The 12,834-nt window shown below is 38.1% G+C and overlaps 1 protein-coding gene across 4 annotated transcripts in view; it reads right to left on the reverse strand.

Moving 5' to 3' along the window:
- pik3r2 (phosphoinositide-3-kinase, regulatory subunit 2 (beta)) overlaps positions 1 to 11,790 on the reverse strand; it is a 50,706-nt gene extending 38,916 nt beyond the window's left edge. The window contains exons 1-2 of one of the 4 annotated variants that reach the window (XM_032564773.1): positions 10,498 to 11,790; positions 2,383 to 3,207 (exon numbers count right to left, since the gene is read on the reverse strand). In XM_032564773.1, coding sequence (XP_032420664.1) covers positions 2,383 to 2,701 — 319 coding nt within the window. In that variant the 5' untranslated portion in view covers positions 2,702 to 3,207; positions 10,498 to 11,790. Of the gene's footprint in view, positions 1 to 2,382; positions 3,208 to 4,793; positions 4,943 to 10,497 lie in introns of those variants that run through there. The other 3 variants (XM_032564770.1, XM_032564772.1, XM_032564774.1) reach the window with 3 other exon arrangements.
- Between the last annotated feature and the right edge of the window lie 1,044 nt (positions 11,791 to 12,834).

Consider the following 12,834-nt stretch of genomic DNA (forward strand, 5'->3'; position numbering starts at 1 on the left):
CTGTGCAAATATGAACAACACATTTGTTTTTACAATCAACACAATGTGAAGCATTTCTCCATGTTATTTTACCATTTCCTCTATCATTAAATGGTGTTGGTTGCACCCTTATGTGCAACCAACACATTGCACAAAAGGGTGTGTCCAAATTCGGGACCTGCATCCTTCGAAGGACCCGGAGTACAAAGCAGACAAAGAAACCGGCCTACCTGAAGACAAAGAACTCAGCTTACTTGATGGACGAAGGACCTGGTAGACGAAGGACCCTATAGACAAAGTACCTGAACTACCGAGTAGACGAAGAATCAGACCTGCCCGGTAGACTAAGAACCTGATGAAGTACCTGCCCTACCCAGGAGATGAAGAACTTGACCTATCCAAAGATGAAGAAACTAGCTGATGTGGTAAACAAAAGAGTCGGCCAGTAGATGAAGGACCTGCCCTGCCCGATAAACAAAGAACCTGGCTTACCCAGTAGACAAAGGTCCAAGTCTACCCGATGGTGAACCAGTAGAAGGTAGGCCAGGTCCTTCAAATGACACAGGCCATGAACCTGGAGACACCCTATGTAGCTAAAGCAAAAGAGATATTTCATCTCAAGGAGTTTTATCCTGATTAAATAAACCAGGATATAACTAAATGGTCAATATGAAATGCAGTAACCAGCAGGAAGTTGAATTAAACATTAACATTAAACAGTATAAAAAAAAACAACATTTGTCTAAATGATGATATTTGTGAACTTTTTAGGTACACTTGCTTACACTAAGGTTTAGCCCAACCTGTCCTTTGACAATAAAACTGCTGGAGCTAAAGCTTTTCTTTCATGGTAGCAATACAGCGATGCATTAGCATTGCAAACACTGCAGAGCTGAGTGTCATCTCTGGATGGGTAGATGTAAAAACACCCTGGAACCTCTCTGGTTTTCAGTGTATTGGGTAATTTTACATGGGTCATTTACACATGCACACCGACAACAGATGCATGTACAGATTACTGAACTATGAGATAGTTTCTTTACAACTGATGATGATTGAAAAAGGAACAAAACCAAGAATAATTGCTAAGCACTGCATCAATGAGAGACAGAGATAGGGGCGTACTTTTTGACATGTGTCACACAACACTGGTGTTTTACATCTACCTCTCTGCAAGTTAACTTAATGTGTCTTAATCTCTTTTCATTTTTAATGTTTCTACAGTATTTTTTAGATACAGTGCATATGAAAAGTATTCACAGTGCTCACTTTTTCCGCATTTTGTTATGTTACAGTCTTATTCAACATATTACATTATTGTCTTTCCACAAATTCTACATAGAAATACCCCAATAACACTACTATGACGATGTGGAAAAAAGTTTTGAGATTTTTGCAACCAGATTTGGACTTCACTGAACATCTCTGGAGAGATGTGAAAATGGCTGACACACGTCTCCAACCAACCTGATGGAGCTGGAGAGGAACTGCAGAGAAGAACGTGAGAGGCTGCCTAAAGATCGGTGAGATGAGCCGGAGGCATCATATTCAACGATTAAGACACATTAAGTCAACAACGTATTAACCAAAGGCTGTGAATACTTACATAAATGTGATTTCTTGTTTTTCTTTGCTTAACAAATTTGTGAAATACTCAAAACCTTGGAGGTTTTATTTAGCAAGTATCAGTTATTGTTCAGATACAAGACTTCTCTTTTGTCTACTTTAGGGGTGCATCTTTAAAAAGCCTGACCTACCAATTCCAATTTTGGCCGATACAGATTTTTTTTGTCTGAAATGTCTCTAAATACAGCAAGAAAGTTGATGAGTTGGCAACAGGGGGATGACTATTGTTAACCGCGAATGTGCAGACATGACCTGGTGGGCCGGCCTGTCAGTCAAACCTCTGTCACAGGACAACAAAAGATGACAGTGGTTGATTTTTAGACCTTTGATGAGGTAGATAAGATCAGTGGATAAGATAGGCTTCACATGTAAGTATAGGCCGATCACCGATGTCCCAAAATGAAGGAAATTAATACTGATAAGTTGGCTGGCCGATAAATCAGTGCACCCCTACTCCATGTACTCCTCAAACTAGCCCAAGCTAACTGGTCCTGGTAATCAACCATTCTGTAAACAATAAATTATTACTAATTTGTTGTTTATTATTTTGTTTCAGTGAGATACACTGATATAGTAACTTAGAAATGCGTACACTGGTTCAGACTAACACCAATCAAAACAACATACCTCTTCACAAACATCGGTATGTTGGCTGATAGAGAAACCTGTTGGACTTCCAATATGCTATTCTGACAGGGCATGCCAAACCAACAGAACACCAGCATCATGCAGAGATGGAGTAAAATCTAACATTTAAAATAACGTGAAAGATCTTACCTAGAGATGGTTCTGGTATGGGAGCAGCCGGGAGAGGTCGCTGGGACCTTGGTTGACTTGATGGATGGGCCATTTTGATGGGACCAATAAATTCGACGAAGGTCCCTGGGAAGTCGCCTCTCTGCTTGGTGCGTTCGTTGTATCCTAGGATCCAGCCTAGACGCTCCGGGTGCTCCTCGAAGCCCTCCTCGTAGCTCTGCACTGACATCAGAGAGGCCTTGCTGACAGTCAGGAGGTCCCCTGGCTCCAGGTCCAAGTCCTCTTCCTGGTCCTTGGTAAATGTGTAGAGCACACGGTATTGGAAACCATCTGTCGCCATTTTGTTGAGCGGAGGAGTTCCTGTTTTCGTCGATAATGGAATCCTGCTCAGTTTCTTACGCTCAGAAACTGAAGCTGCTGCTGAGTCACTAACGGGAGGTGTTGGTGCTGTAGTTTCTAGGCTGGAGGGGCTGAAGGAAGGAGGGAAAGTCACCCAAAGCTTAGAAGCATTTTTACTAGTTTATAAGGTAGCTGATGTAATGGCTGTAGTGGCAACAGCTTCAGAGCTGACCAGTATTGCTGGACTGCTGTACTTTCCTCAGCTTGATACCGCGGTTCAGCCAAATGATGGAGCAGAGGGAGAGCGTCGGCAACATACTCCTTTAAGCAGCAAAAACCTTGAGACTGGTCCTAGTTTTGTGTTCTGATGAAAGCTTACGCCAAGCCAACAGCCTGGTGTCGGTGAATCTCCACGCTCTAAATAGACGGATTGGAGGACAAATATTTGGAGTAGAGAGCTTTTAAATCCTTTAGGTTTGCTGAAATTCAGCAGGAGCAATAACTGATCTGCATAACAAAAACAAGAAACAAAGAATAGAAAAAAAAAGTTAAACAAGTGATACTAATTTAAAAATAATTTTTAAAAAAAGATGTTACGAAACAATCACAGTTACAGCTAAAAGGATGACGCTGTTCGATAAATACCCAAAGAAAGGCAGCACAGTCCTACGTGAAATGAAGCTAAAGAGATGCATGAAAATGGCGAACTGCGACAGCTCCATGCATCTGTGCAGTCTACACTTAGGAAGGAGAGATCAGATGATGATGCTGCGTCATAGCCAACAGCAGACTGGGAAATGGACTGGAGCCTTAGCTAAATTCACTCCCTCCGCAGAACACCTTCCATAGGAACAACAAGTTTCACTATGAAATAACTGTTCTTTAAAAACGCACGCCAACAAGACTGATGAACAGAAGTGAAAGGAAGGATTTTGCAGTATGAGCATGCAACCAAAGACATGAACCACAAATCAGCCAGAATGTTCCTAAAAAGGTAGGACGCTTTGCCACAGTTGTTCCTACACGGGACAGAAAAGCAGTAACTGTGTTGATTCAGACCTATTTTGGTTTGCTTTAGTCAAAACACTTCAGTCACTCTCTATCACATTTATTCTATGCAAGATAAAGCTAGTTAAAAACAAATAGTCATTAATGTGTAAAGATTTATATATGTAAATGCAGCAAATACATCATCAGTGATAATGTGTAATTGAAAACCAAAATATAAATAACTGCAAAGCCTAATGAGATGCACACAGCATATATAGTTTGTGCCGAGCATCTAAAAGAAAACTGCTTAAAAAGGTTGTTTATAGTCATAAATATGAGGACTCTTCTTTCTTGCTCTCCCTAATAATTGAAAGGCGATTATTTTTAAATTATCAGTCTAAAAATCACAGACTGAAAACAATATTATAGAATCTCTGGTGAAATATGGACCAATCATAAGTATATTTAGCAATCCAAGAATGAGACTAAGTACGAACTGCTGCTGCATTATATTTTAAAATAGAAATTATGAGATAGATGAGAGATTACCATTTCGAGATTAAGTACGACATCTGCAGTTTGTGGACCTGGCAAGGACAACGGTCCTATTAATGTCTAAACAGAATGAAATGATGTCTGAGGAGCAGGAACAAGTAGGAATAAAAAGTGGAAGTGACAGAATAGTGACTGCAATCATCCGGTTGTTTTGGTTTATTTGTTAAAACAAAATTTGGGTTTTTTTCCAAAATGGCTAAATCTGACAACCCGAAGGCCTGGTCTGCGAGGCCTGGTATGCCATCGTTTCAGAAATCTCCATGAATGGACAACACTTGCAGTGATGGTGCACAAAATAATCAGCTAAACGTCCAGTCTGCATGCATGAATCCAAAAGTGCATGCTTCTAAACCTTAGTCTAGTTATTCTCTCTCCCCAAAGGCATTTGGAATGCGCGCACACGTTTACTGGAAACGCCTTGTGAATAATAATAAAAATAAATTTATTATATAAATTTATATATATATATAAATAATTCCATATTTGGATTTGAAAGAGAATGTTTAAGGTTAGGGTAATACCCAGATGCAGGATCGTGCAAAACTCACCCCACTTTTTGCTCAGAAAGAAGCTGGACAGGCTCAGCAAGACTCTCAGTCCCACATCCTCCGGATCGACAAGCAAGAAGTGCCAGGCTAGACACGTGGCACTGGCATACCCAACCACAGCCCGCAATCCTCACACCACTATCACCCCCCCACCCAGCCACCCACCCAGAGCCAAAACTCCTCTGCCTCATCTCTCCACCTGCTCCTCACCCCCCAACCCAAGCCCATAAAACATGCAAAAAGTCCAGCCTCCTACTGTTCCCCCTCCCTTCGCTGTCATCCTTAGAAAAAGTCCTGTTGTTTTTCCAGTTGCCATGTTGTATTTGTTTACTGTCAATGAAATGCAGCATAAAGAAGGCAAAAAAAAAAAAAAAAAATCAAAGATTTTAAAAAAGCTGAGCACAAGTTTAATAGTAAGTTGAAGAGTAAAACAAGTCCTGCGAGGTTGAAAAGAGTCTGTTACGGTCCAAGTGTCTTAGCTCTGCATTACAGGTCAGCACAGCAGCTGGTCAGCTCGGCGTCCGCAGATCCATTCCCTTTTAGATACCTTCAGTCTGGGTAGACAACAGCAGACAGCAGGAAAACGGCAGAGTGGAAGACGAACGGAGCACTTTCCTACCAGCACAGTCCACGCAGCAGAAGGAGACCACAGGAAAATAAATAATGAATAGGCAGCAAGTAACTCACTGTTGCTAGAGAGAGGGAAAGCCAGTCCTGCACTCTGATTGGTCGATGGTCTGGCCATGTGCTCCACAGTCACCAAAGAAGCGGGGCAAATCAAGAAAACGTTCTAATATTAGAAAATGTTTCTAGGCAGTGATCAAAACAACTCCAGTTTTTTCCCCAAACTGAGCTTCTTCAAGTCTTTCACACCAAGGTGTCAGCTCATAATTTTAGGTGAAATGGTAATTTTAAATAAATTCAACTATCTAAGGCTTGGGATGTGAAACATAACATGGAAAGACTCACGCCTGCATGTGATTGGAGAAATCCTCATGAGTCATGCTGTAATCGTGCAGTAGGGGCAAATAGAAGATGTCTGCAGTAACAGTAAAGTGAAAAATGCTACACAAATAATCAGTAAGATCAAATTTAAGAATAATTTAAATAAAGCTTTTCAGATAAACATTTGTTTGATTCACTCTTATTATTTTATAAACACCAAGCTTGAATCTTTTTAAACGTGCTGTTATGAATAGCAAATGGATTTTGTGCTTCATTGAAGTGATCAACTGTTTTATATAACAATATTCTTGAGATTTAACTATTCTCTTTCACTGGATGATTTTCTCTGTTATATGGTACCCTCTGAGCACAGAAATCAAGGCGGGAGGCACTAATTACAAAGGTACAAAAGCTAAACCAACCCAATGAAGGAAATATGTGCAGAATAAAAAATTTAACCAGTCTGAGCCACAGACTGGTATGTTCATTTGTTCATAATTTTGGTTAGTATGAGACATGAAGCTGACAATACAGTTAACTTACAGTAAGTTAACTGGATTAAATACCAGTGGTCTTTCTGTGTGGAGTTTGCATGTTTCACCCAGGCATTTGTGGGTTCTGCTTCAGGTTCTCTTCAGCTTCTCCAGCTTCGTCACACAGACTGTTAGCTTAACAGGAGCACCCCCCCACTGACTGCTGGAGATAGGCACCAGCCCCCCAGCTGGCTCATCTACCTGCAACAATAAGGAGGTAGAGACAATGGACGGATATTTAGTGAAAAAAAGCATTTTGTAGGAGTGAAGTTGGCTGCTACAGAACTGACTGAAGATTCAGTTTTGATTCTTTTTACTTAAAGGACAAGCTGGTGTAGCCACTGAGAATACATTGATTTTTTTTTTTTTTACAAATCCAGTATACCATTCAAATGTATAATGAATGGACCATAAAGCAAAGCTGTTGGGAGATCTCTTCTGATCAAAAGTCCTTTACAAGACAGTACCAGTCTATTGACACATCTCAGATGCTGTGCAGTGTTTAGGACCAGCAAAATGCCCAGGCAGCTGCATGTGGACTTAAGCTGATTTTTTTTTCAGTACCATTGAAATAGTGCTGAGAGCTTGATGTCATTTAATTATTTATTTGTACAAACTACTGGTACCAGCACTCTGCAAACAATCACTGGATTATCAAAATAATTAATAACAATTTAAGTGTTAAGTTGTTGCAGCTTTGCTTATTGTTTTAAGTCCTAAAAAAATTCCAACTTCAGTATATTAACAAATTTTGTAACATATAATCTCTAAGGAGAACATATGTAAATTATTCACTGGGATGTGCATTTCTAGACTAAACTGAGTAACATTTACAACTGTGTTAACATTGGTTACTTGTCAGCTTTTCTTCTGTTTTTTTGTTTTCAAAAAAGGTATATAACCTAAAACTTTTTGTGCACATTTTGCAACAACATTGCTTATATTTTAGATTATCAGAAGAGATGAAAAATGAATACATTTTTACATTCACAGTATACCCAAGGTTATGAAAGTTTGTCATATCTGCTGGTTTTTTTCTGATAGCAATTTTTCTGGTGCCTCCGCCATTTTTCTTTTCAATGTCACAAACCTCTCCGTCTCTCTCCTTTTCTGTCAGCTCTGTACACCAGTGTGCCTGTGTAGTGTGCTTCTTTTACACAGCCAACTTCTTGATCAGTTTGAGCACTGCTGCCAACTAGTGACTGGAGGCTTGTTTGTTGTTCAGGCGTATTGTGCCCTCCCACACCCACCCAACCAACACCTCAGTGCATTTCACTGAATCCCAGTATTGCACGTACTGCTTTAGTAGGCACAGATTGTGATCTGCTGTCTGTTTTGAGATAATATAAAAAGAGCAGCAGGATATCAAGAGCACGTGCTCTTATTTTAAAACCTCAGATTAACACACTTAAGCCCTCATTAAACATCTATATCAGTGACATGTAGTTAGGGGAGACTCACCTGTCACCATGAATGACAAGTAAAATAGGTACCGTATTTTCTGGACTATAAATTTTTCTTAGTTTTCCTGTTTTTTCCTCTTCATGAAACATTTTCGACTGAGAGTTCCACATTCTGTTTAACAAATTTACTGAATGTGTGTGAAATCTTAGAATTTCTGATTGGCCACAAATGTGAAGAGACAATGTTCGGGGCTCAGCAGAAAGTGCCATACCACATTGGTAGGGTGCAGTGCTGAGCCCCATACACGTTGAAAAGACAGAAAACAATCAGAAAAATATAAAAAAATACATTTGGAATAGAACCCAACCAGGAGGACTGGCCTCCATGGCAATCATCTCCATTGAAATAATCAGATGTTTAAAAATGAAGGCAAGCATGGAGGATTTTCATGATGTCCATGGAGGATGGGATGGATGTTGTATGCAAATGAAGGTGAAATTTAAATTTATAAAAGAGAGCCAAAGAACATAATATTATGACCTAATATTAAATATTTTGTGTTCTATGGTTTTGTTGAATAGTATGGAAGTGATTAAAGCATAACTAAAAGTTACTAAAGCAACTAAGCATTTCAATTAAGGTCAAAATTAAAATATTTGGGCCTTATATATTTGTATATCCAACTACGGAGAAGTCAGTGCCTTACCAGCCATGATGAACCTCACCTGTCTACTACATATTACTGACCTACATATCACAATATACAAGACAGCATGTAATTAACACCAAGTGATCTAACTTAAAAACAGTCATTAGACTTTATGAGCAAAATATTAGGCAGCTACTTTGTTATCCTTATGTTCCCTTGGCGATGGATACATGTTGGCCTCAGTCAAAAATGTCCATATGGATCTGAAAAACCTGCTGCACCACAGGCCTGAAGAACAGGCCAACAGCACCAGACATGACTATTCATTGTTCCTGCCAGAAATGTTGACATGACCGTACCTCAGATTTCAGTCAAATCATGATCACCTCAGAGCATTAATAAGACAAGAATTCGTCAACATTGGTTATTCATTTAAGAGTTAACATAGTAAAAATAGACACACAGAGGAATTTGGATACTTGGTCTACTATGACCAGCAACTGACTGGCGGAAGGCTCAGATATTAAACCTTTTTACAGTCAATTAATGCACTGTATGTTCAAAACATTAGTCTTTGCTATATATACTGTTACTGAATCAATAAAATGTATTAACATGCCATAAAAAATACTTTTTGCAACATGTCCAGGCTGCTAGAGAGCACAAGACGTGCAGCAGAAAACAAAAAGGGTGAACAGAGTACAGCAAATCTAATTTATTTAATATTTTTTTAACTTTTAAAATGTGGTGGTGTGAAACTTGCTGGGTTATGAAACATTGGACACCTCAGAGGTAAGGATCTAAATTCTATCAGGAATACATATAAAAACTGCTGCTAATCATGTTAGCTGCTAATCTGAAATGGTAAAAATGACTAAATGTAAATACTGTGACAAATTCTTTCTTTGTTTGTAAAACCCTTTTCAGAGCAAGTCTCTCTTAGATATTTTTCACTTATAGATTGATGGCTGCTCGGTGCTCATGCCCGGAAAGAGAAAAAACCCCAAAACAAAACAAAACAAACAACAACAAAAAAACATATTTTAATACCATTTGTTTATTGTTTTTCTTATAGTTCTTTAAGAAAAAACAGAATAGGCAAAAATTGGTATTGGAAGATCAAAACTTTATAAAACTGAGATTGGCAGTCTGCCACAAATCATGATCAGTGCAACTTTTAAATAATCTTCAGTGTCCCATTTATATATAGAAGAAAAATGTTGAAGCAAAAAATTTATGTCACTGCCAAAAGAGATCATATATTTTTATTTTAAATTATTTTTTAAAATAATTTAAATTTTCAATTATTTTAAAATTTAACAAGTTAAATTTTCTGTTTCTTTAAACATTAAAACTAAGTTTTGCCTCAATTCATGTTTTACAGAGAGCAGTAAGAGGGAGCAGTGTGAAGGAGGACGGACGTTTTGGTTGCCTTCTGGCTGACTCGGTAATTAAGCCAAATATAAAGGGGTTTATATACAGCTCAGTTGTTTTATGCAAAAAATAGCACGATTTAGAGTCACTGTTACTGCTCGACGGAAACCATATCCAAATAACAATCATATTCTCTACTACGCAAGGCCTACATCATGTTCTCGCATGGAGTATGTGCACGCATCTTAGTATAAAACACACGCACGCTTACGCACGCTACAGGCTGACTTACTGGGATTAAATGTAATTATACCGTCGCAACAAAGCGCAAAAAGCTGAATGTTAGCATTATTAGGAAAAATACGAACAACAAACACCAAACGGACAACTTTAGCAACTAGTTACACTTGGCTAATGATTTATTTGGTTATTAGTGCCATGCTTATATAAATGCACAAACTCAACAAGCTAAACATTCAATTTAAAATGTATTTAAAGTATTTTATTTAGCTATTGACTGTAAATCAACATTCTATACACGTCATTGTCGAGAAGCGCTAGCACAGAGGAAAGTGCGAATAGACCAAGTTATACTTTTTCCAGCAAAAATTTCAGAGCAACAGAAAAAAAAACACAAGGGAAAATGTGAAAAATAAACTTTAGCATTGACAAACAACGCAAGCATGGCTCTGTGTCCACACGGCACAGTAACAGAATTGAACTTCCACCATTTTCCAGTACATTGGCAGCTGCCTTCCCTGCTGTCCTGGAAATGTGCAATAAGTTGAGAAAAACTCACCCGCGGATGGTTTTTTGGGTCTTCTCGCTTTTTCTGCAGTGGGGCTTTAACAGTCTCGAAGCGACCGAGGAGAAGTCTGCTGTGTCCCAGCTGCAAACGGTTGTGTTCTTGGTGTGTCAGAATCTCCTGGCGACAGCTCTGATTTAACTTTTAACTGCGCTGTACTTCTCCCGTTCATAACTCCCTGGCCCTACGCTCAGCCATTTTCCAGCTCAGCACGGCGCAGGGAAGGAGAGTGCGTGGGAACTACTGAGCTGTGAACGAAAACGAACGAAACCACGCGGAAAAGACCGAACTATTTCAGAGAGCTCATCTTCTAAGCTGGAAACCTGAATCTACCAATCAACCTCCAACTGTACTTGCCTGCACTTTATTTAACTTCACTGTAAACTACCTCGTACTACAAAGATCTATTGTTTGTATATGTTTTTGATAAACTGTGGTCCATTTCTCGCTTTTCTTAATGTTCAATTTCTACTCCTGTCTATAAAAGAAAAACAGATTTTTTGTGTGCGAGTATTCAATTATAACTATTAAAATAATTTAATAATAACGTGTTAGTTGATATGTTTGATCATAAATGATAAGTGCTTTCGTTTTTGGCCCCAAATCATACCTAAACATTTTCAGTAAGATGATTCTTTGCCAAAACATAAGAGCCAGATGCAACTTCATAAACTCTAATAATAATAAAGCCTCCATGGCATTGATGGATCCCTTATGTTTTCCTGTAACTGGATAGAATATTAATTATCTGGGGTCTATGTTTGCAATAAATCTAAAGATCTTAACAGGTTTTAGTTGGGTATGCATTACTTGCAACCATTGCAACATTCTCTAGCATTTTGTTTTTCCTAATATCACACTTTTCCCAAATGCACATGTGACACAATTATCAAGAACACTGGAGCTCCTCAAGGGTGCGTTCAAAGTCCCTGCATTTTACCCTGTAAGATGCCATGTATAGGGCCACCCATAGCTCCATCATGTCTGGCAGCACTACAGCACTAAAGCCCCAATCTCCAACACTGAGGAGTCAAGATACAGGAACTAACTAGAATACCTTTAGAGAGCAGTGACATGTTTGCAAATGTTGATTCAGTCAAAAGTTGCTCCGATTTGTTATGAGAAATCAGAGAACAGTAGCCTACGCCTGAGATCTTTAATGTTTTAAGAAGGAACATCATGCCTGTAACAGCAGCCATAATACTTGTGGTTTTGAAGGTTTCTGTGTTGAAGCAAGGATTTGAGTTGTAGCTATTATAGAAACAAAACAGTGCTATAATTCTAAAATCAAACCTGCAACACTAAAAGGGATTTTGTAAAAGACATAAGCAATTAATAAAAAAAACTGAATAAAACAAATATAATGTTTAATAATTGTTCAATTACAACCACTGTGAGTACAAAACATTTAGAATTAAATTAAAAGGCATTCTGGCATATTTTTTTTCACCAGAATAAAACTATAGAACAGGAAAATGTCTAGTTAACACATATGGCCCAAAATCATTCCCTGGTAAATTTCATTCAATCAAAAGATTTTACAAGATCAAAGAAGTGTCAATTAGAAAGTAATTTATGGTTATCCTTTTAATTTGAAGCCAAAAAAGAAAAAGTATACCCTTCTTAATAATCACAACAAAAATCTTTCTACATTTACCAAATGAATCTTTAGTAATCAGCTCAAAGTGTAAGGCTGGAACTCCTCTTTGTCGTTACCCTAACTATTAGGTGATCCTTACTCTAATTGCACAGATTCTATGATGAATTCATGTCTGATCTTTCTCGCAGATCCACTCCAAAACAGTAATATTACTGTATGTCTGAATAAACATGTTCTAAGATTGCTTTAATTTTAAATTTGTCAGGTGTATGAATAATTGTGGGCTTACTGTATCTAACATTTTAAAATTCACTTTGTTGTCTCATATTTCACGGTCTCTACACTCCCATTATGCAATGCTGCATTGATGCAGTAATTCATGCAAAAGGAGCCCCAAGTATTCAGTGCATAGAATTTTACTTACATGTCTTTTTCTTTAGTTATATTTTAGTTATATTTCAATTTTCTGATGCACTGAATTTGGGTGTTTTATTATTCGTCAGTCATTATCAGAACATTACGAGAAACAGGCTAAGCATATTTCAATGTGTGTGTAATAAGAAGTACGAGTTTCACTCTCTGAATTAAGTAATGCAAACTATTGATGTTGTATTCAGTCAGCTACATGCTCACTAAACCTCAGTGTTCAGTTCCATATTTAAGCCTCTTGAGGTAAAAGAAAAAAAGAAGTTTAGATTCAATGTTTTTCCAGAATCTTTATGTTGCCTCTA

This window comes from Xiphophorus hellerii, chromosome 6 (assembly GCF_003331165.1).
Source record: "Xiphophorus hellerii strain 12219 chromosome 6, Xiphophorus_hellerii-4.1, whole genome shotgun sequence".
In the NCBI taxonomy this organism is placed as follows: domain Eukaryota; kingdom Metazoa; phylum Chordata; class Actinopteri; order Cyprinodontiformes; family Poeciliidae; genus Xiphophorus; species Xiphophorus hellerii.